Source organism: Vidua chalybeata, chromosome 11, assembly GCF_026979565.1.
Source record: "Vidua chalybeata isolate OUT-0048 chromosome 11, bVidCha1 merged haplotype, whole genome shotgun sequence".
NCBI classification, from domain to species: domain Eukaryota; kingdom Metazoa; phylum Chordata; class Aves; order Passeriformes; family Viduidae; genus Vidua; species Vidua chalybeata.
The window spans coordinates 13,274,349-13,297,901 of NC_071540.1; the positions used below are offsets into that span (position 1 = coordinate 13,274,349).

Consider the following 23,553-nt stretch of genomic DNA (forward strand, 5'->3'; position numbering starts at 1 on the left):
ATTTATAGCCATCTTCTTGCACAAGAATTATGCAAAAAAAACTTGAATTCTGTGGAACAGAAGCAGCTTACCTTCATGACTGTGCCCAGTATCTCCATTACAAATCGAAACTGACATGAATTACTCTTGTGTTCTTATGCTTTTCTTAAGCATCAAAACACGATGTAGCTCAAAACAGTGTTGCTTGTTCATCTCTGTACTAATTGCTGAGGCATGGAATGACTTTTTACAGAACATCTCCGAGATGTGGGCCATGGTAAAACAAATGACCGACGTCACCCTGGTTCCTGCCAGCGATGCCCTGAAGGTCCGGACCAACATGGAGGTGCGCATGGAGTTCGTGAGGCACGCTCTGCACTACCTGGAGGAAAGGTGAGATGGGTGCTCTGAGTACACATTGATAGAGTTCCCTAATAAGAAGCCAGGATGACTTTGTAGTGCACTTAAAGTGTCAGCTACCTCGTGCTGCTCACAGACGTGTCTCTTGCCTGTCTTTTTTATTGTGCAGGGCTTAGAGCAGCCACTTAAATAAAAAACTGTTCTAGTTTAACAGTGTTCTAGTTTAAAAGGCCTTGAATCCATGGGGAGGTTGTTTAGAAGATGCAAAGACTTTTATTCTTTCTTCTGTGTCGCTTATAAATATTCTATATATGTACGGTGATATGTGAAGGTTTTTCACTTGAGGAAAGTGATCTGTTTCTCTTCTGCAAAAGAACATCCTCTTTTCTATATGCCTGCTTTCTGATTGCTGGTTGCTGTCAGCAGCCCAAAGGACAGCATGGGAGCAAACCTGGTGCAGTGAGTCAAGTTCTGATCATGCCATTTCTACACTGAAAAGTTTTTGGAAAATGTGAAGAAGCTGAAGTTGAGATATGTAGCAGTGATTATCAGACTGTTGAAAGTGGCTTGCTGTGTTTATTAGCAAGTACCATGGGGGCCTAAGCTCCTTGACCGATAGAGTTCTCGGAGAACTGCAGGGTGTGAAGCTGCCCAAAGCCAAATGCCCATCCACTGCACATGTGGATGGATATTGCAGTCTCTCTTTTCTAGTAGCTGCAATGTGATGCCAGCAGCCTCTTCCAGCCCGTGCGAGCAGTAACTGCAGGGTAGCATGTGGGCATTTGTTAGGGACACAGATTGCATCGGAGCACAGAAAGCCCTGCGCTCTGACACAGCACTGTGGGAAGAGATGCTTTCACAGCCTCTTCTTGGCCCTGGCAGTTGGTTGTCACACCCCATCAGCACTCGGTGTCACCCAGGAGCGGTGGCAGCTGCTGCCTGTGCACAGAGGAGCTGACACATCAGAAGGATCTTCTGTTCCCAGTTCCTCAGTCTCAGCAGAGTGCAATGAGCAGTGACTCTTAACCTGATTTGCCACATAACCAACTTGCTAAATGTTAACAGTGCCATTAACTGCTAGCTGAAGTTAAGAGTTAGTTATATGTATTACTTTCCCAATGTTCCCAGTTGTGGAGATCAGGCCTCTCAGGCTTGGTTTTTGTTGGGTTTTTTGGTAATTAAAACCTTGCCCAAACTCTGTGCCTTGCTTCATAGCTTTTCTTCCCCGGTGGGAATTGGCTAATACTAGAGTGTTTCCATGCCTCACCAGCCCCTCACTCATATGTGAAAGAGATGTAATGCCACTCACAGCTGTTTATACATTAGTTCCTTTGGAACAACTATGATCTTAAGCACTGAGGAACATGCACTTGCCTCAGCCATATTCTAGTTATCAAGATACTCTGATACCTCTGATATATTGCTTATATAGTCTTTCAGATTTCTGATGGCACACAAGTCTAATGTGCTGCAGAGAAGTAAAAATAATTTCATGTCATTTATTGATGCTGCTTACTTAGGTCTTCCTTCAGTGTGCAAATTCTTGAGACTCCTGCTTCTAAACATGAGTATTTGTTAAATTGATCTGCCTTGATTAAATGCTTTGATTTTCTTAAAGCTGCCTTTACCAGTTATATTTCTCTAAATTCCCTTTTTCTCTGGGATTTTCTTCTGGTAAGTCCATAGCCCTAAGGCTGATATTTTTCCATAGAGCAGAGAGGAGAGACAAACACATCTGTGGTATTTATCTATTCTTTCATGATTGAGAGTTAAAGTATTAGGGTGAAAGGCTTTTTGCCAGTTAAATATATTTGAGCTTAACTTTGTACTACTAGGTACTAATCTAGTAAGAGGAACTTAATAATTGAGAGTTGAACCTGGAGCAGTCCACCACAGACTCCAAACCTGGTGTTGTCTGAGATTGCTAGATACAAGGATCTTCCTAAACTGACCGAAATTTGTGCCTCTTTTTGTTGTAATGATAATTGAACATCGAGTTAATTTGCTTTAAATTGTTAGTTCTGTCAGATCTGAAAGGAAGTGGATGTTTTTGTGGCAGGTGTGTTTCAGTCTGTTCATGTTTGTTTTGCTTGTGTTATGTTTCAGTTACAAAAATTACACTTTTGTGACAGTCTTTGGAAACTTGCACCAGGCTCAGCTGGGTGGAGTCCCAGGCACCTACCAGCTGGTCCGCAGCTTCCTGAACATCAAACTCCCGGCGTCTGTCCCTGGCCTGCAGGTATGGGCAGCACTGTCAGCCACTGAGCTGCACTAACACAAACCTGTTCACCCAGTGCACAGGGGAAACCAGGGCAGCCTCCAGTGGCTTTTCTATTGTTTCAGCTGCTTTTAGGGCATCAGGCTCTTACTCCTTCTCTAGAATTTTTCACTAGGAAAATGGCAGATGGCAGGCAAAATCACTCTTGAGTTCAGACCTAGTCCCAAAGCATGGTGGGTGCTCAGAAGCTTGAGTACTAATTCTAGAAATTATGGGGTCTTCTGGTCATTATCTTAGAAATCAACAAGCAAGAATTAAAATGCATTATGATGGTTCAAAAAAGCACTAACTTTATCTCCCTGTTTTGCTTTTTCTCTTTTTTTACATTTATTGTAAGATGGTGAAACCATCACTGAATGTGTAATGATTTCATCTGAATTGTAGCCTGGGCCTTTTATTTAAGAATCTGAATAAGACCCTTCTTACCTGCATGTAGTAAGATGTGCACAGCTGTGCATCTACAAAAATAATCAGATAGGCAGCGCGGGTTGAAAAATTAGATATAAAAGTTAAATGAAGAAATAATTAATTATAACATTGGAATGCACACAGCTAAGTCTAGCTGTCTCTTCTTACCTGCTGAGATCAGTGATTAGTTTGATATCTTTCTGTTTCAGTGAAAATGTTTTTAATACCTCGGTGGCCTAATCCAGATCGGTCTCTTGTTTGTAGAGGATATCATATGCTAATTCTGGGATTCTCAGAACCTCCCTCTGAACTGAAATCTGGGCAAGCAGAAGAGAATCACACCTATCACTGCTGAGATGTGCAGAGCTTTGCCAGGACTTAACCCTCATGACCTCTGGCTTCTGTAACAAACAGAATTTTTTACCAGTATGGGTGTGGGTATAAGGACAGAAATAATGAATGAGGCAAAGGATAAAGAAAAATCATTCAAATATGTTGCTTTTAAGAAAAAATTAAGTATGTCCTACTTTCTTTTCAGGATGGTGAGGTGGAGGGCCATCCTGTGTGGGCACTGATTTACTACTGCATGCGCTGTGGAGATCTGACTGCAGCCATGCACGTGGTGAAACGGGCACAGCACCAGCTGGGAGAGTTCAAAACCTGGTTCCAGGAGTACATGCACAGTAAAGACAGAAGGTAATTGGGAGCTAGGAAAGATCTTTGTGAGGGATGGGAATTGCTGTGGAGTAGTGAAATTATCAGTGGTTTGGTAGAAATACAAAAAGTTCAAGTCTCTTCTGGTGGTGATGATTGCCTGAGGTTTACATTACCTACCTAAATTACATGTAGAAGTTTGCATATTTTAATTTGTGGCTTTGAAGTTGAGAAATCTCAACAGAGAAAGAGTTGCTTGAAAATATTAAAAAATTTACATTTCAAAAATAATACAATGTAGTGTAGCTTTACTTTTTTACAGAAGGATAAGCCCAGTATAACAGTGGAATATAGCATACAATAGATCAGATTTCATCTTCTGTCATTAATCCTGTATCTTTTTATTTCCCATTGCTTATTTTAGCTGAATTTCCTTTGGGGAACACTTTTTACTACACCTGTTTTCATAAAAATGCTACACAGGAAAAGCAAGCAGTGTTTGTTAGAGGCTTTTAGAGGCCTCACTCTTATATCTTTCTTGTGTTTATTCTCCTCTTCCAGTTTTTGCTGTCCAGCACTAGACAGAGGCCATTGGCCAAACTGCTGCTGATGTGGTTGCAAAGTTGTTAAGCTAGTGCACCCTAAGGTGTGCTCCAAACTCCACGGTGGTTTTCTTTTCCATCTTTTCAATTTGCAGTGAATTAAAAAAAAAAAACTCAAAAAACCAACAAACAGACCAATTAAAAATAACTAAGCTAACAAAATAAACTGAAAGGATAAAAATCCAAGTGCCATTTACCGAGTATGGTACGCCATGGTATTCTTCTATAAATCAACCTGTTTTGTAGAGAGTATCTAGGAGAGCTCATTATATCAAGGTTGTTGCAGAAACCTTGTTGAAGATACTGTCACTGTTTTCATTACAAACACTTTTATGAGATACAACATAATAGATCTATTTTGTTTTTATTACAGCTATGAAAAAGTGCTCTGCCTACAGATTTGACAAACAATGCCTTAGTCTAGAATACGTTATTGATTAAATTCTGTAAAAATCTCAACAAGAGGTTGCAAGACAAAAACAATGACAAAGAACATTATGACTGTTTAATAATGATGAAAGTGTCTCTCCTGAAGGACGTCATGGTACAAAGACCTACTCACTTGTTAGCTCCTAACACAAAGACTTAAAAAGATGTCGTGAGCTCTCTTTTTCTGAAATGATGCAATAGTAGAGTCAGACAAAAATAGCTCATCTGCCACAGTATTATTGTACCCCTAAAGAGACTGTCATATGTGGATTCTTTCCCTGCAGTGAGCATTTGAAGATGATCCTCTGTAACTTTAATTATGTATTTAAATTCATGTGTGCAAAATTTTTACCTACAGATATGAACTGGAAGTGCAAGAAATATTGGCCAGTGCTTACTGTCATTATGCCTTTGCTGTGGATATGCACCTATTTACACTGATTTGTATCCAGGTTTCCTCATACAGGGAAAATGTATTTCATGTCTTTCCTTCAATCTTTTCTTTTCCTTAGACTGTCTCCTGCCACAGAAAATAAACTTCGTCTTCATTACAGACGAGCTCTGAGAAATAACACTGACCCCTACAAAAGGGCTGTTTATTGTATTATTGGCCGTTGTGACATTACAGACAACCAGAGTGAAGTTGCTGATAAAACAGAAGATTATCTTTGGCTAAAAGTAAGTCTGGTGTTGGGATTGTGGTGTTTGGTTTTTCTTTTTGTAAGAGCAGGTCTAAATGGTACCACATTTCTCCACTGCTCTGCTACCCTTCCTACTTCTAGATCTGGTGTTTTGCATCAACATAGTCCATGTGACCTGACCTTGAAAATAATGCAGGGCTGGGAACCTGAATCCCAGGGCTGTTCTGTTACCCTCTGTGCTATCAGGTGTTAGTTTGGTACTGTTGTCTTTGGAACTGTCATGTTCTTCATTCGACACTGATCTTTGTCACCTGTTTTTGGAAGTAGTATTACCTTGCTACAGTGAGGATTCTTTGAATTCTCCTTCCTGGATGGATGTCTGAAATGTCAGTGTGAATTGACCAGACACAATGATGTCAATGTCTCTGAAGTCCTTACAGTTTTGGCAAGGACATGATAGATACTGGTTGTTACCTGTTTCTCCTCTTTGTCAGAAAAAGGTAGAATTATGTATTTGTTACTATTGTATTTGTGGCAAAAAATGCTGCTTGAGAGTGTTCGGAGTCCCAGCATCAGAGTTTGCTGGCATGGAGGGATATGGAACCCCGGGGTTATATCTGCATGGATTTCAGCTGTTGCTGCCTTAGAGATCTTTGCTTCCCAGCAGTGGATGGAGCTGCTGCTGTGACTAGATACAGTTTCTAGTCAGTTGGTCAAATCCTAGGAGGGGCTCAGATGGAATTAATAGCTTCTAAGTGCATTGCTTGTGCAAGAGGAATATCTGTGCTTCTCTTTTTTGGATGTGCTTTTTAGTTGAACCAAGTGTGTTTTGATGATGGTGGCGCGAGCTCCCCGCAGGACCGGCTAACGTTATCACAGTTCCAGAAGCAGCTGCTGGAAGACTATGGTGAGAAACCACAGAGTGATGTCTTACCTGGGGCTCTGCTTTTTTGCTGAGGACATTTTCCAGTTGTTATTACACAAATCCTGGACTACACAAAAACCCTGCAGCTCTCCACTAGTGACAGGCCATCTTCTGTCCATGGACAGCCTGCTTCCCTGGAGCTGTGGCAGACTTCAGTAAGACATGATGAATGAGTCCCATGTTTTCCCAGCAATCCAGAGAGTTAATACTCATCTGTGAGCAGCACTGCTGCTGTTTCTCCTTTATCCATTAATTGTGGGTTGCTTTCTCTCACCATAAATATGCAAAAGTCCTTTAGTAGAACTTCCAGCTTTGGAAATACAGAACAGAAAAGCAGTCACTACCTAATGTAGGCATGTATTTCCAAGCTTTTCCTCTGTGTGCATCTGGTGTTTATCTTTTCCCTTAAATTAGCATTTCAAGCAAATTTCTGGGGACCCAAGTCACAGTTCCTTCCATTTCAGAAGGTTTTAAGAACATCCACAGAATACATTTTCCTGTAAATGTCTTCCAGTCAATAAAAATTTTGTCACTTGGAACTGTCCAAAACATACCAAATTTGAGTCTCCACAGCCTTCTAGTTTGTAGTATCACTCACACTCAGATAAAAATGTGTGGAAAATAAATATAATAAGCTACTGTTGGTGTCACTGAGTAGGAAGATCCAGTTTTTTCAACATTATTTGTACCACTTAGCATAAGTATAAATGAAGACAAAAAGTTGTGGTCTTTAGAGAATCTATCACAGTTGATCAGAGTTGATGGTTTGTTGTCTGAAAAGAACAAAGGAACTTTCCTGAGTAACTGTTTATTCTGTTTCACTTTTTGAATATGTCTTTGTGCTGTGGTCCTTCATGATAAATCTGCAGTGGCACAGTTGTAGGTGAGCCACTGATGTGTGGTTAGGAATTCAGTTTTGTGTACTGTGTTCATTTCAGCTGGCACCTAATAAACAGTAACGATGCAGTGTGACAGGAAGCATCCACTGTCAGTCATCTCTGACTGCAAAATCATGAAAATGGTGTGAAAATGCTACGTGTTGTGTTTTCTTTCAGGTGAATCACATTTTGCAGTGAACCAGCCACCGTTCCTCTACTTCCAAGTGTTGTTCTTGACAGCACAGTTTGAAGCTGCAATTGCTTTTCTTTTCCGGACAGAGCGCTTGCGCTGCCACGCTGTTCATGTTGCTTTGGTCCTGTTTGAGTTAAAATTGCTCCTGAAAGCATCTGGGCAGAGTGCACAGCTATGTAAGTCCTATTTACTTTATAGTAAAGGAATATTTTCTTAGCCCTCAGAGTACCCTCTATAAACGGCAGGTCTGAGTGATTAATCGAAGATTTATCGGAACAACCTCATAAAAATTAATTGTTTTAGTTGCATTAGAGCTCTGGATCATGGTTCTGACTAATTTGAGAGGAAGATCAGCATTTTCCTGGCATTAGATTCTCTAACAGTGCTGTTTCTGACCTTGCAGTAAGCCATGAAGCTGGTGACCCTCCTGGTGTCAGACGTTTAAATTTTGTGCGGCTTCTGATGCTTTACACCCGTAAGTTTGAATCAACAGATCCAAGGGAAGCTCTGCAGTACTTTTATTTTCTCAGGTAGGAGCCAATATATGTCTTTAGATATTCTCCTAGTTATTACTGCTTTATTATTCTTATCTGTTCTCAGAAACAGGAGTACCTTTCTCCCTCTCTTTATTTTATAGGAACGAGAAGGACAGCCAAGGAGAGAATATGTTCTTGCGTTGCGTTAGTGAAATAGTAATTGAAAGCAGAGAGGTGCGTTTAGCCATGTTTTGCTTTCCTCAGTTAAACTGAAATTAATTTCTTCTTTAAAATCTTTATTAGTCAGGACAGTCTTAGAGTTGCTTACTCTTTCTGCCTGATGCAGACCCAGATGAGAGAAGATCTTGCAATGGCCTTGCATTTAAGACATTTAGTCATATCTTTTGGCCTGTTATTTAGTTACAAATACTTTTATATTGGTCACTGTTTTTCATTCCATGACTATGTCTTTGTATTAATAAATATGTTACGAAATATGTGCAATTCATCTATTTTTGTTTCCTGTTTTTTCTTACTTTACATCCATGTGGATATAGTTTGATATGATTCTTGGAAAGCTGGAAAAGGATGGTAGTAGGAAGGTGAGTTCACAACTTATATATTATATTAAAAGAACAACCGATGTATGATTTCCAAAGTAGTCATGAGGCTATTTTGCTTCTCTCTGTTTTCCACTAGCTAAATTATTACTGTGTTTGAATACGTTCAAGTTCTCCCAGTTTGAGATCCTTTTACAGAATAATCTGTGGCCTGCCCTAACAAAAGGCAGGTCGGGAACTGCAGGGCAAACTATGTTCCTCTAGACAGCTGCTGTAACTGAGGAAGCAAATGGCATCAGGTAAGTTTAGTGAAGTCAGAATTTTGTCTTCCCAGCCAGAAATGGAGTTTAGTTTAAGTGGGTGTGTGAGAGTGTTCTGTTAACCGAGGTGTGCATATGAAAATGATTTATGACATCCTCATTCACCTCACAGAAGAAATGGATTGCAGTCCTTGAGAAATCCTTGTAATTAAAGGAGCAAGGGCTAACAGACCACAAGCGTAGGCACAGCTTATCTGACCTTCATAGAGGTGAAAGCAAGTACTGGATAAAAGTTCAGCCATTTTTAGATGTGATGGATCTTGCTTCCAGTGTAAAAGCAGTTTCCTAATAGTAAAATGTAAGATTACACAGTCAGAAGATAAAGGAAACCTTAAGGTTTTACCTGCAAACAGGAGAGTGCATGCAAATGATGAAAATTTTAGATAATCAATTAAGTTTTTCTGTTTGCTATGACAGCTTTGGAAGATTTCTGTGTAAAGCAGACTGCAGAATCATTTGCATCTTAATTTTAAGATTAGGGCTCATATTGCTGTCAAAAATAGAGGGGGAAAGTTATTTCTGGCAGGAATTTCTTTTAGGTGTCTTTATTGTCTCATTTCAAAAGCAGTGAGATTGCATACAAGAGAACAAGGTAACTTGATAATCTTTACAAATATTTTGTTGTTTTGCACTTTCTTTGGTGTGAAACCAACAATTTTAAGTTTAAAATAAATTCTTCTAGTTGATATAGTCTCATTTTTGCATTGTCAACTACAGTAATGTCCAGATATTCTTGACTCTTTCATCTCTTTTATTCTACATGTTCAATATTTGTTTTAAAATTCTTGTTGCCCTTTTATTTATCTGTGTGAGATTTCCCTGACAATCTGTCATGCCAGTATAAACAAACTGCATCCCTGGAGCCCTTGGAATGCTATATGCTGAAGTCTTTTGTGTTTTCTTCTCTGTGTCATCAGCAATTAACAGCTCAAACTCTGAGTTATTTTATCTGGGTCATTTTGAATGAATTGGAAACCAAGGATGTCTCAGTGCTGACTCCATTTAAGAGAGAGTCCCTCTTGCAAGAGCTCATTCTATTTTTAATGTCTCACTTTTGCACATTCCCATGGAAATGTACAGGCCATTCCAATCATAAGGCAACATGTAAAATACTCATTGCCTTGACAGAATATTCTGGAGTGTTTGAGCCTTCTGATTCTCTTTTCTCTTTTCATTTTTGTCTCACCTCTTTAGCCTGGCGTGATAGACAAGTTTACAAGTGACACAAAATCCATTATTAACAAAGTGGCTTCTGCAGCAGAAAATAAAGGATTGTTTGAAGAAGCTGCAAAACTCTATGACCTTGCAAAGGTATATATCATGTGTGCTGCCTTATATTTGGTTCACCTTTTTTCCTTCCAAACATTCTACCTGTGATTAGGAGGTTAAATTTAATCTCAGAGATTGAATTGCCCTTATTCAAGCAGTTTATTTCTACTGCTGGAAGAACAGAGCCATAGGCTGCATGAAGAGATGTTTTAGTTAGCACATCCAGATGGATTGCACTCCAGGGATTCTGATTTAGGACATTGTGGTCCTTATCAATGTGCTCTTTTGAAGAGAGTGCCCCATGCATGATTTAATTCAGTTTAGTGCAGTTATTTACCTGGAGTGTACTCTTCCAATTTCATGGATGCTGAACTGAAGTCTAAAATAGTTGGTCTTTATACTGAGTACTCTTGTTTCCTTTGGAAATAGATGTGGATACAACCATAACCACAGTTTTAGAGGAAAAACTAGGGGGAAATGCTTTTTCTTGTGACCCAGCAGCATTATGTTGCTTGTAGCTAATATGACCCTGACTCATTATGGGAGGGAAGTGGCTCTGGCTTGCAGTAGACACCACTGCATGAGACTTTTCTGCTTTTTCAATGAGATTAAGACACCACGTTTCATCGTGCTCCTTTTATTTTTGTAACTTTAATGCCAACAGAACCCTGACAAAGTTTTAGAACTGATGAACAAGCTCCTTAGTCCAGTTGTTCCCCAGATCAGCACTCCCCAGTCAAACAAGGAGCGTTTGAAGAACATGGCCCATTCCATTGCTGAGAGGTAAGACTCAGGTAAGGGCAGGACTGGGTGATTCACCTCAGCACAACCTGGCACTGTCAGAGCTGTGGATGTTAGTTTCTGCAGGTTGGACTGTGGCATCCACAGCAGTATATTTAGAAAGACAAAGAAGGGGTCAGAATTTACCCTGTCCTGCTCGTGATGGCTTGCAGTACCAAAACCAGAAATCTTCAGGGGCAGGTCAGGTAAATTTGGCAAGAAGTTTTATCTGTAGGTGAATCAGGATTGCCAGCTGGAGATGGAGTCTATTAAGGGGCAATAAATACATTAATTGTATGTTTTATATTATTTTTAAAGCAAAAGATTGTAACAGTTGCTGAGTCATTGCATGCAATTCACTTTTTTGAAATAGTATTAAGAGAGAGCTACAAACCCAGTAATTCTGAGTTGTAACAATTGTTTGGTAGCTGTCTGAAAACTTTTGCTTTAATGAAGACTAAAAATGGAATATTTAAGATGAACTGTGTATGGCTAATGCAAGCAGTGGACCTCATTTCCACAGCCTGTTATATTAATGCCAAGTACTGTGTGGTGTCCAGAAAGAAAGGAAGCAACTGAAAGGAATGTCCCCTGCCATGTCTGTATACTAATTAGGGTATGGGCTTGAGAGACATCAGTGCTCAAGATTCATTAACAGTTGGAAGCTGGGATTAACCTGATTCTGAGAAGCTGTAGTTGCAAAATATGTCCATGATTTTCTTGAATTGTCACCTTTTGGTGCATCTTGTCACGGTGACTGCCAGGGACAATTCTTGTATTTTACTAGAGCAAAATGTGGATTCCTATGAGGAATGCCTTACTGCTTTTTATCAACCATTGAGCTGCAGAGAGAATAAAAATAAACCAAGCCCACTTGCTGGCACTTTGAAATTGGGAAGACAAATACAGAAATGTATTGATTTCCATCAGAGGCTTTTGCCTTTCTTCTTTTGACAAGTGGCATTTGCCAGTCACTCCTTCTAGTCAGCCTTTCCTTTATTTGGGCAGGCTGGGATCAAGTGCAAAATCGGTGCCGTATTGACTTGGTGAGAGACTGATTTGGTGGCAGACATTAAAGAGAATTAAATCTATGGCTTGAGTTAAAGCTTCAGCAAAGGCTGTAATGGGCTTTTTTGCTTTGCTACGTGCTTTGATCTGTCTGAAAGCACTAAATATTACTGTACAATAATGCCACTTCACAGCTGCAAACCTGGGTGATTGCAAAGCCAGAGCAGTTCTGACTAGCACATCTTCTTACATTTAAATGTAAGATAGGGCTTTTCCATGTGTACTGTCCTGATGACAGTGCTGTAGGGATGCAGCATTCCTCCTGTGTGTTCTTGTGATGCTTTTGGAGCAGGGGAGACACCCAAGAAAAAGGCCAAGAGCCTACATGGTTTCCTCATCTGCAGGACCACTCTTGTGGAAATAGCTTCTTTGTGCCCTCATGAAGTTAGGAGTGAGAGCAGGCAGCCCTCCGGTTCATCCCATAGCCAGTGTAGCTCCCAAGAGCATGCAGGAACTCTTAATCCATCTTTAAAGTCTTAACTTCTTGCCTAAAGCAGGCAGTTGTGCTGGAGGATTGTCTGCTGTAAAGCAGCGTGTTAAACATGCTGGTACAGAGCTTGCCTTGCAGGTCTCTGCTGCCTGGCACTGTTTCCCCATGAATGTGGGAAATATAAACATTTTAAAGGAAACAAATGCTGGATTTGCAAAACTGGAAGTGATTAACAGTGTTTTTAAAAAGCCACAACCTGTGAAAATTCTGCCTCCCAGTTAAGGAAAATGAAAGCTGTCTTTTTTAAATGCCCTTTGTCCTTGAGTTTGATGTCTCCACTTCCAAGAATTGCAAGGGCACAGTTATAAAAGGTTACCATTTTGCACAATAAAATTGTAACACAATTTCTTTCAGGTACAAAGCGCAGGGGATAAGTGCAAAGAAATCCATTGACTCCACGTTCTACCTTCTGCTAGACTTAATCACATTTTTTGATGAATATCACGCTGGTCACGTTGACAGGGCCTTTGATGTAAGTTTTAAGAGTTCTGTTTGAAGTGTAGCCTTCCTAATGCCCTTGAAAGCCCAGAATGTCTCAAATAACATCACTTTAAAAATTTGATTTAATGAGTTAGAAGGGACTGCAATGTTACAGGAATTCTAAAAGGTGTTTCTTCCCTGTTGCTTGAGAAACAGGATGATCTTCCTGGAGCTATTTTGTAGACATGAAACAAAACATTCCTGTTGCTCAACAAAGTGAGGAGATAAACCAGTAAATGACAATGAAATTATTTCTCTTGAATGGAAACAGAAGCATTTCATTAACACTTCAAAACACGCTTTATTAATATATGGTACATAGAATGCTGATTATCTGTCCTGATTCCTGCTTTTCTTTTTGAAGATTATTGAGCGCCTGAAGCTTGTACCTCTTAGCCAAGATTGTGTCAAGGAGAGAGTCGCTGCCTTCCGGAATTTCAGCGATGAAGTAAGTCATGTCTTGGGTTTAGCTTCCTAAAGCCTTTTGCTTTATTAAAAGGATCTTAAAACCTTGTCATCTCATCATTCTTATTCTTTAGCGGAGAAGAAGGATGAGATTATTTTGATTTCATACAAGTATACTCTTGGCTTGCAACTTTTTCTTCTTAATGCTGCTCTTTTGAGCACTAGAATTCCCTACCCAGAAATCCTGTCTCCATTTTGAAGAAAGTATCTGCAGATGTGAGTCTCCCTGAACTTACTGAGTTTCATTCAAGAATTCAGAATATTGAAAACTTTTAACTTGCTGGTGACTTAATTTTTTCGTGTTCTTAATGGTCACTAAGCATTTGTAGCTTGCTTCTTTCTTTCCCTCTAAATTACAGGAATTAATGGATTTGTGTATTAGCAAATGAAGCATAGTGGAAAGCTGTTACTGCTCTTGAACTGTTTTAACTGGAGGGTGACGCTTCTTTTTTAGGCAGTGGTTGCGTGTATTTGGGTGCTTTGGGTTGTATCTGACCTGCTGCTATCAGACAGGAAGGTGCAGCCATTGGGCATGTCTGTCTCAAAGCTCTGAGTGGTGTTTCTGCTGGATGGTGCAGTCATAGCAGGGGTAACCATTACACCTATGACTGCTACAGAAATCTGTAAAGTAAGGCTCATGGTTCTGTCAACCTGCTTATGCTGCAATGTGGATTTTTTCCCCCTTGTTTTGTGTAGATCAAACACAATTTATCTGAAGTCCTGCTTGCAACCATGAATATTTTATTCACCAAGTATAAGAGGATGAAAGGCACAAGCCCAACCACACCTGCCAGACCCCAGCGGGTAATGGAAGACAGAGACTCGGTAAGAATATAATTCTCACTGTCTGACAAGTTTTCTTATGTCCTGTTCTGCTGGTTTCAAGAGATTGGGCTTCAAGTAACTGTGGATCTCTAATGGTCTGATGCCTTCAGTTTTGTGTAAAGAAAGGTTGGAACTGGGTGATCTTTAAGGTCCCTTTGAGGCTAAGCCATTCTGAGCCTATGATATTGTTTAAATGACATTGAGCTAATGGAGATATTGCATCTATATTCACCTCCTAGCAAGAGAAAACAAGTGTCCACTTTGCTTCTTAGTGGAATCTTAGATAGTAAAGCAAATGGGAACAGTGCAGTCTCTAGGATAGTTGATGTTGCTGCCTTGATAACTGATCTGTTGCTTTTTAAGCACCTGATTGCCACTTTTTTCATTTGAGTAAGTGCCCGTTTCTGGTAGAAGGGCCTTCCCTGACTCTTCCCCTCAGCTTGCTTCTGTAGTGATGCAGGCCAACATTTTCCAACTGTTCTTGGGTGAAACACCAAGATGCTCGAGCACATCCCCTTGGTGAACACCAGCATTGTTCTGCTACCCCTGCAAGGAGTGGGCAGCTTGCAGCTTGGTCTGGCTGCTGTTGCAGCTTGCAGCTTGGTCTGGCTGCTGTTGCAGTGCATGACCACTGTGGGTTTGACTTCACTGCTCCAGCTGGTGCAGAGGCATTTCCCTGAGCCACTGATGGGAGCCTCCACCTCCAGCAAGCTGCAGAATAGGCAGCATTTAAATGGCACAGCCAGATTTGTAAGCACTCAACTGCCAACATGTGGAGTTGAGCAGAAGGGTTCATGGCTTAATTCCAGCTAGTTTTGGTCTTGTAACTCTTAATAAGTTAAAGCTGCTGCAGGCGCTTGAAACCAAGGCCAAACCATTCATCCTGTCTTAACAGATTAGAAAATAAATATAAACTCCTTTTGAGAGTGAAAAACCAACTTGGGCCATAGCCAGCTTTATTCCAGGCTTTAGTCAGCTACAGAAGTGCATTTGATCTGTAAATTGTAATACTGGTAAAAGTTTTAGTAGCATTTTTAAATTACATAGAAAAATAAAAGGCTTAGGTAATGGTACAGCTTTTGTCTTGGGGCACAACAGCCTGCAAGAGCTACGGGATCCTGCCTCACAAGGTTGCTTGTACTCTAGGTCAGTAGCACTGGAGATGGATACACACTGCTTGGGCTTCTTCCACCTTAAACTCTGCACGTGTGAAGAAGTCCCAGGCCAACACAATCTGGTGTTAGCTGCTGTGTGTCTTCACAAGGTTGGCACTGAGAAAAGAGTGCCTTAGCTCCTTGCTTTCCAAGTGAACTGTTTGTTTTGATTTTGTGATTTCAGTCTTATGCCTTGTGTAGAAGGATTTACCATCTCCATAGGGGTGGAGTGCTGTCAGGTGCCAGGTCAGGATGAATACCATGGGCTGACTGGGGATGGGATTAGCAGCTTTGCTGGCAGAGGTTTGTGTGGAAGGCGGCCACCGTGATACTGTATCATATCCACAGTGTGCTCAGTGTGAACACCGCTTCATAAATGTGCTCTGCACTCTCGGGTGTTGTCACAGTTGTGGAGATGAACTGATGTTGTACCTTGCTAAAAGCTCTTGAAAGTTTTCTTTATTTCAGGCTTCAAGTTTTGTTAATCAAGCTCCAGGCCTTGTGATGGGATCTCATGGCAGCAGGGTGTCAGTGATGTTGGGAGAACGGGGGGTTCTGAGTCATGGATCTCTGGCTGCCGTGTGCAGTACAAGCTGTGCTTTGCCATCAGAGGGGACAAGTGTCCACTGCCTCTGCTGTCAGGGAGGGGATAAGGGAACAGCTATGTGACTGGAGTGTCACAAGGGAGCGTAAATCTGCAAATGTAGGATTAGCAAGAGAAAATTCCTACCACCCTGTAGGTCCCATCTGCCTAAAGATTTGCATGTGCAGAAATAATAGCAGACATGAGCACTTGGAAGGTAGGGTAAGAATGGCTTTAGCATGTGTTATCCTTTTTATTTACCCTGAAGAATTTCTTCCAAGACTGCAGGAGCAGGGAATTTAGATTGTTTCAGTTGAGAGGCAACTCAGGCAATTTTAGTGGTGTGAAGAAATGAGGGCATTATAGATGTGAGGAGAGAGGTGTTCCTTCAGCAAAACCTCATTCACCTGGACGGAGATGACAGACATGAGCTTCAACAGGCTGTGCATGACAAGAATTTGTCTCCTGAACTTCCCTGGGAGAAGGGCAGCTTTTCCATATTCTCTGGGGAAGCAAATTTATGGGGAAAGCAGACCCTGTCAGAAGTTTAGTCTTGGCACATTGCCTAGTGGACAGCAAAGGTGAAATTACTTTTCCTTGAACAGGTCTTTGAAATCCCTGGCTTTTCTTTAGATCCATCAGAACAGGCAGATTCAGATCCCTCTGTTCATCAGAAGAAAATATAGTTGCTGTTTGTAACTCAGAGGCTTCTTCTACACAGCAGGGAGCAGCGTCCCCCAGAGAGGAAATCAGCCCTTGAATCTGCCCTCTGGTGCCAAGCACGGTTCTGCCGAGCACCCTGAGCAGGATTCTGCTGCCGTGGGTGGGACTTTAGCAGGAACAGCATGGACCTGGCAGCACGGGCAGGATGGAGGGGAGTGGTACTGCTGGAGCCCCCCCAAACCCAGTAATGCTCTCTGCAAAACATCTCCTGTCCCACTTTGGAGGTGGACTAGAAAAGATCAGGTTTGGGGTCAGAGCTGGCATTTCTGCATTGTGTTTATTTCCAAATGAAATCACCCAAGCTATGTTTTGGGTATTTTTTCTTTTATGTATATAATTAATTAGTTTTGGGAATAAGGGAACAAAGTTCTGTCCCACTAGGCCTGATCCATTTTGTCAGATTTCAGGCAGAGATTGCAGGGAGCCCAGCCTGCAGTCCTGGAAACCATGGCTGCAGTGACAGCCCTGACCCAGATGCTGTGAGTGCATGACAGCAATGTCGTAGGCTACTCACCCCAGTCAGGGGTGGTGAACTCTCTGGAGCAGCCCAAGGGCATTATCTTGGCAAAATTAGGTCATGAATGGAATGGAATTAATTTTTTTAAATTATCTATGGTCTTGTTTAAAATTGCAAGTAACTGTAACGTTCATTAAGTAATTACAGCCAATAGAACATCTAGACCTCCAGGCCGCTCTTAACCTCTGCAAACCTCTGTTTGTTCTTCCCAAAGTATTGTTTAGATTTTTGAAAATAGGCCAGCTCTGGTATCATTGCTACTGTAAAGGGAAAGAGAACAGTAACTCACACCCTTACTTGACCCTTCTTAGTCATGGTGAGAGTTTTTGCCTCTTAATACTTTAACTCCTAAGTCAGACACCTTGACATGCTTTTTTTTTTCATCTACCACCTCCACTGAAAAGCCGCAGCTCAGACATAATTACACAGCCTCACTGTCTAACACATTTGGGAGCAGGCTGGGAGACTGTGAGTGGAGCAGAAGGAGTGATTTCCATGCTACCTTGTTAAGTTGCCAGTCCGCTGGTGGTAACTGACAGCTTGGGAGGGAAACTGTCCTGGGAGATGATAGCAATTAGGTCAGTCTAGGGAAAACTCTCACAGCTTCTCCATTATTAGCCTCCAGAGTTTCTCTGTGGCTGTTGAATAACAGACTGGTTTAACAACACCCTGAAAAAGGGGTGGAATTGGCCAAAGAGGCATCTGGGATGGTGTTTATAACAGCTCCCAGCTGTGGAATGGGCTTTGGTCACTTCTCAGCTTGCAAGTTCCTGCTGTCAGATTAACCATCCACATGTCAATAGCAACCTGAAAACCTTCGGCTTTCCCTGCAGTCAGTAGGTGAAAGCAGGATTTGAACAGTTGGATCCTCTGTACAGTACAGTAATTTTGAGATGCTTAATATTTAAGAAGAAACACCTTATAGCAGTCAAAGCAGTCTGAACAGTTTTCTACAAAGATTTGGGTTTTCTGTATTCTCTTAACTCCTACCAGTTATTGGAATGACTTTCCTTTTACTTTAATAACCATTTTAACAAATGAAACAAATTATTCCTGAATTCCTTCAGCTGTTCTGTAGTCTTCTGGTGTGCAAGAAGGGGTTTGGTTGCTTTGGGTGAAGGTCTGAGTGGGCTTGGTGCCTCTGCTTTTGTTGTGTTATTGGTGGGAAGAGCCTTTGAGGAACTGGCATGTTGCAGGGTGATGCTGGAGATCTCCATGTGTGTGTGGCATCTCTGATTCATTTCTAGTGCTTCTGCTTTGAGAACATTGATGCTGCATTTCAACAGGATCAACTTTATGTTTTGCAAGATGGGAAGGAATCCTGTTGCCCTAGGAAATCCCACTTCATGCAGAAATTATAAGATTGCTGCAGTATAGCAATGCCCCACATTGCTGAAAATATTTTTCTTAGATATTTTCAAATAAGATGGGATCATTTTTTAAACAAAAGGGTAACTTGACATACTTTTAATGGTTGGAAAAGGGAATAATTGGATTTTCTTCAAAATGCAGAGGTTCCTTTTCCAGAGAGCAGCTCTGAGAGATAAAGATTACATGTGTTTGTTTGAAGAGTATTCTATCATTGTTCTTTTTTTATACTAAAGTAACTGTACTTTGTTTTTCTCTTTTTTAGCAACTCCAGTCTCAAGCTCGGGCACTGATAATGTTTGCTGGGATGATCCCATACAGAACATCAGGAGACACAAACGCAAGACTGGTGCAAATGGAGATCCTTATGAATTAGCAGAGCAGCTTTGGCTGGGGTTGCAGCAGCCTGTGCCTGTCTTTAGTACGTTCAGAGGGCCCATGGGACCAGTGTCATTTTGTATTCTGTATTTTTGTTGATGGAAATAAATTTCTTTGGTTTTGATATTTGTTTTTGACATTTTAATTTTCACCGATTCTTGTGGTTTTATGTTTTTATTGATTTTATTTTCAGTTGGTTTACATTTAGAAATTTATTCTTAATTAGTTAATAGGCTATGCAGAAAAACAAGTCATAGTTCTGCAGTAGGGACACGAAAATGGAATTTTGTAGCAGAAGAGGAAATGGAGAAGAAAACTTTGATTTATTGCTTAATGTACTTACAGCTGAGAAACTTTAGGGGGTTTTGGATGCATGTTAAGTGTTGAAAATGTGTCTGATGCCCCACTCACCCGTGTGACACACTGCCATCAGCCCATCCCGTTGTCTCGTGTGGCGCATGTGCTGCTGCGGTGCCGGTGAGCTCTGTGTGCTGCACACACCCCTCCGTGCTGAACCAGGTGCTCGCAGCCCTGGAGCTCTGCTGAAGCTTTTGCAGGAACAGGTGGGTTGGAAACAGGTATATTTTGGTAGGAGAGTTTTTTGTGAGCAACACATTAATTTTAGTCAGTTGCATGCCAAGTGGGCCCCTGTCAAGTTCACCAGAAGTGAGAAAGCTGAACCAGAGAGGCCCAGGTGAGGCTGTGTTGGGTGTTGGTTTAGCAGGAAATGTGAACCCTGCAAAAGCAAGGGGCTTTAAAAATTGTTACCTTTAAGTGTTTTGAGCTACAATTAAATAAGAGTGAAAGCCCAAGGAGCATTTTATAGTAGAAACTTTTATTTTTAGTATAACTTCCTATCTTTGAAAAAAAATGAGAGGAATGTTGGTGGTTACTCTTGCTGCTCTCCTGCTGCTGTCTCACCCTCTTGTGTTACTGGAATATCAGAACATGTGGCATTTGGAATGCAGAGCAGGCAGCAAAATGTAGGGGCTGATTTCAGCCTTTATATGTTAACAGCTATCATGGGACAGAATTCATCTCCATTTTGCAATGTCTTAGTTTACTGGGATGGAAGAATATCTGACTGACATGATGACAATTTTCCCAATTACTTTCTTCACCAGAAATGTTGTAGCATAAGTTTTGTCCACCTTTTGGACAGGAAGCAAAGGGCTTGCCAGCCACCCCAATCCATGTCTCTCAGCATTAGCAAACCAGCTGCTGGGTTCTCAGAGGATAGAGCTAGGGATTGTGTACGGCATGGAGTGCTCCTGTAGCATGGCCAGGATTGTCCCAACTGAAAGCTGAGGGAGACCTGGACAACACCCTGCAGGTAAAAGGGGAGTTGGTGAGTTACCAAGGAGTTATTTGAGGGTGGGAGTGGGCTAGAATTGCTTAACAAACTTGTCAACAGGTGAGTGTGGAAAGATGTATTGGCTATTAACATTTCTGGTCTATTTGTGTGGAAATGCTTCTTGACATATCTCAGGTAAGAATTGATGCCATTCCCTAGAGAACAGGCACCGTCCCTGTCTGTGGACAGTTGTGGTGGGGCCAGGGCTGCCCCAGATGCAGTCCTGCAGGATGACTCTGCTGTATTCTCCTTGCTGGTGCTCAGCCCCTGTCCCCGAGTTACTCCCAGCATCAAACCACCTCCCAGAGAGTCTGGCAAGTCTGCACCTGTCCTCAGGCAACCACTGACCTGAGCAAGAGAGGGACAATGTTTGCTGGAGTCTGGGAAGAGTGAGGGCCACCTTCCCCACTGTAATTCCCTCTCCCTGATTTGCCATTCATGCAGGAACAGAAGACCTTTGGGGCTCAGCTCTTAGTGCTGCCATTTCAGGACCTTGTTCTCCTGTCTCTTGCCCATCCTCTGCTCAGGAGAGCTGTCGTGCTGCCTCACTGCCATGTTCCCATGTCCGTTGTTGAACCTGGGGACCTTTTATAAACAGTTCTTTACTCTTTCTCCATCTGCCCTTCAAGGAGGCTATAGCAGGTGCTCTGTGTTACCTGTCCAGTAGGGAAAAAAAATAGCTTAAAGTTCTGCTCAGGGTTAACCTGGTAAAAACGACACTGAGCTAAGGGAAGACGGCTCCTGAGGGAACTGGCATTGCTGAAATGTACCTCGACGGCCTCCTAAACACTGTCAGAAAGCTGGTGTCAGTGGGACCTCTCTTCTCAGCTGTCTCTTGTTAGGTTTTTCTAGTCCAGACAACAAAATTAATCCTTTTAAGTATTTTCACCATTACCTCAGAGTATGCTGGTCATAGTCAGAGTACTTGCCAATGGGTTACATTCCTACTCCTCTGCCTTTCCTTGGATTTCCCTGCTGAATGCAGATTCTGCATCTCAGTCTGATTTTTTATTATGTTTTCCAGACCCTCTGGTTGGAGTAGACCTGCTAAATGAGATGGCTTTTCTGTTCACCACTGTTTCCTACTAATACTGCATTTGTCTACTAGTGCTTGGACCTTGTTCCTTGCAGGAGCTGAAGAAATTGTTTTCAGAAAAAGTGAATTCAATGAACTTCTTTTGGTTTTGTTACTCTCCCAACCCTTGCCACCCTAGCCTCTCAAAGAAGCAAAATGTTTTTCTTCCAGCCTGGAAGAAGTAAGGGGATATTGTTAATTCCAGTTCTGTGTCCCTGGGGTGGGACAACACTCAAATACTGCCTCTGTTCATGTCCCTGTATCAGCATTTTTTGTCCTTTTTCTCTCTCTGTTTGAAGTTGGAAGAATGGAGATGGTGTCTGGAAGAGATGGGAGATGACCTCTGTGTTCCTACTGGGAAAGGTTACTGGCAGTTGGCTGAATAACCATCTCTTTTCTTTTCCCAGGCTTCTTTTGCTGTGGTGCTGAGAAATTGAGTCTGCTGTGCATGGTGGGTTTGCAGTGCCGAGCCCCTGCATCATTCGTGTGTCCTGTGTGACTCAGGGCGGTAGGTTCCCTCTTCCACAGGGATGGAAACAGGTCATTATTACAGCCTCATTAAAACCTTTTGGAATATAACACTTCGGCAGTCTTTAAAAGAAGCTGTGTAATGCACCGCACCATGCTCTGCTTAACTCGATTTTGGGTTCATTTTAAGCATTTAATATCCAGACCAAACTGGGGGATCGGCTGGAAATGAGGGAAAGCCCTGCAGAAACAACTTGGCACCTCTTCCGTGTGAGTGGAGGGGCTGGAGGGAGGTGCTGCAGAGCTCCCCTCCCTGCCCGCAGCTCCCAGCGCCGCTCGGCCCCGGTATTGTTGCTGCAGCTGGTGTTGTGAATCAGGCCGACGACAAGCGCTTCCTACAATCCGGCTATTTCACTACACCAGGGTTGCATCATACCACTCACTTCGCTCTTCGCCCACCTCTGGAGCCCTCCTGTGTCTTCTGGAGCATCTCTGACTGTGCTGTGTTTAACAGACCCCCCATTTAAGAGACTGGTTTGTGCTGTTTTGGGCAAATCAGCGGTTTTGATGAAACAGTGAGGTTCTAAAATAAAGCCACTTCTGCTGGTTGTGAGTCTGCTGATGCATCTGTTGTGAGAGGAAGCTGGTGTCCACTTTGTGGAGGTTGTTGTGTGAGGTGCTGGGGTGATGCTCTTTCCTCGTCCCCACCTCGCCCTTGTCCCTGCTCTCCAGGCTCCAGTGCTCTGCAGTGCTGCGAGGGCTGAGCACGGATGCAGACCGGGCTGCCTGCCCTCAGCTGCGCGGGGCTTGGGTGATCACGGCCGTCTGACCTCGCACAAACAAGGGGGCTGGAGCAAGTCCTCAAAAATCAGGTCAAAATTTGTGTGTGAATGCAGAGACAGCCAGAGGCAGCAGGGCAGGCAGGCCCAATTTTCCATTAACTTGCAAAGCCACACGGAGCTGAAATTCCAATGGGCTGCCCTCGAATTTTATTGCTGGCCTTGTTTGCTGTCTTTGCTGATCTTATCTGTAACTGCTTTCGTGGCACATGTGACAGGGGCTGCGGGACTGTAAGAGACGCCCATCCCTCCCCCTGTCCTCGCTTGCTGTGGCTGTGGGGATACGGCCACACAGCTTCGGCTCATGTGTTGTGTGATGGGAGCAAGGGTTTAAGTGGCTTATTAACTCTGGGATGGGACTGGGGGCAGTTCTGAGCCCTGGTGCTCAGTGGTACCCTGTCCCTGGGTCTGGAGGGGAAGGGGGCTGTGGGACCATGGGCATCTCTGCTGCCTGCTACTGAGAGCTGCCAGCTCCCGGCGCTGGACAAGCACAGACAGACTGACACCACGCTACTGACTACAGCCTGTCTTCTCCAGCAGCCTGGAATCTGAGTCCCAGCAGGGGCATCTCTCAGATCCCTTGATGTCATGCTCCCCCCTTCCCTCTGGTTTCACTGTGAGATAAGGGTGCCATTCCCCTCCCCACATCCGGCCCAGCTCAGTGCCACAGGCAGCATCTTGGAGACCAGCCAAGATGATTTATGAGATCTGACGGGTCTGGGGCAGTATCCCAGGGAAGGGCGAGGGTGCGTGGGAGTCTTACTCCCTTTTTCCATAATAAATCCCTGTGAACTGAATGTTCCTGGGTTGGGGCCGGAGGCAAATTCAGCGCTGCACTTCTCTGCTGATCTGTCCTTGGGACTTAATCTCAAATCTGTTATCGCTGCCCCCATCAAGTGCTGGGAGTCAGTGATGCCCATTATGGTGGTTTTGGTATCCCTTCCAGCTATTTTTTTCCCCCTGACCAGCTCGGGGTGGTTCAAGCTGATTCCTTTCCTCTATTAGCATCAGTGG

At 42.6% G+C, this 23,553-nt stretch overlaps 1 protein-coding gene across 2 annotated transcripts in view; it reads left to right on the forward strand.

The window, feature by feature from the left end:
- The window catches only part of NUP93 (nucleoporin 93), a 73,081-nt gene extending 54,154 nt beyond the window's left edge, over positions 1 to 18,927 (forward strand). For both annotated transcript variants that reach the window (XM_053952914.1, XM_053952915.1), the window contains 15 exons: positions 233 to 372; positions 2,446 to 2,578; positions 3,564 to 3,721; positions 5,223 to 5,388; positions 6,165 to 6,258; positions 7,332 to 7,523; positions 7,751 to 7,877; positions 7,985 to 8,057; positions 8,381 to 8,425; positions 9,898 to 10,014; positions 10,637 to 10,755; positions 12,665 to 12,782; positions 13,155 to 13,238; positions 13,952 to 14,080; positions 18,691 to 18,927. In XM_053952914.1, coding sequence (XP_053808889.1) covers positions 233 to 372; positions 2,446 to 2,578; positions 3,564 to 3,721; positions 5,223 to 5,388; positions 6,165 to 6,258; positions 7,332 to 7,523; positions 7,751 to 7,877; positions 7,985 to 8,057; positions 8,381 to 8,425; positions 9,898 to 10,014; positions 10,637 to 10,755; positions 12,665 to 12,782; positions 13,155 to 13,238; positions 13,952 to 14,080; positions 18,691 to 18,801 — 1,806 coding nt within the window. In that variant the 3' untranslated portion in view covers positions 18,802 to 18,927. The remainder of the gene's footprint in view (positions 1 to 232; positions 373 to 2,445; positions 2,579 to 3,563; positions 3,722 to 5,222; positions 5,389 to 6,164; positions 6,259 to 7,331; positions 7,524 to 7,750; positions 7,878 to 7,984; positions 8,058 to 8,380; positions 8,426 to 9,897; positions 10,015 to 10,636; positions 10,756 to 12,664; positions 12,783 to 13,154; positions 13,239 to 13,951; positions 14,081 to 18,690) is intronic.
- The last annotated feature ends 4,626 nt before the right edge of the window (positions 18,928 to 23,553 follow it).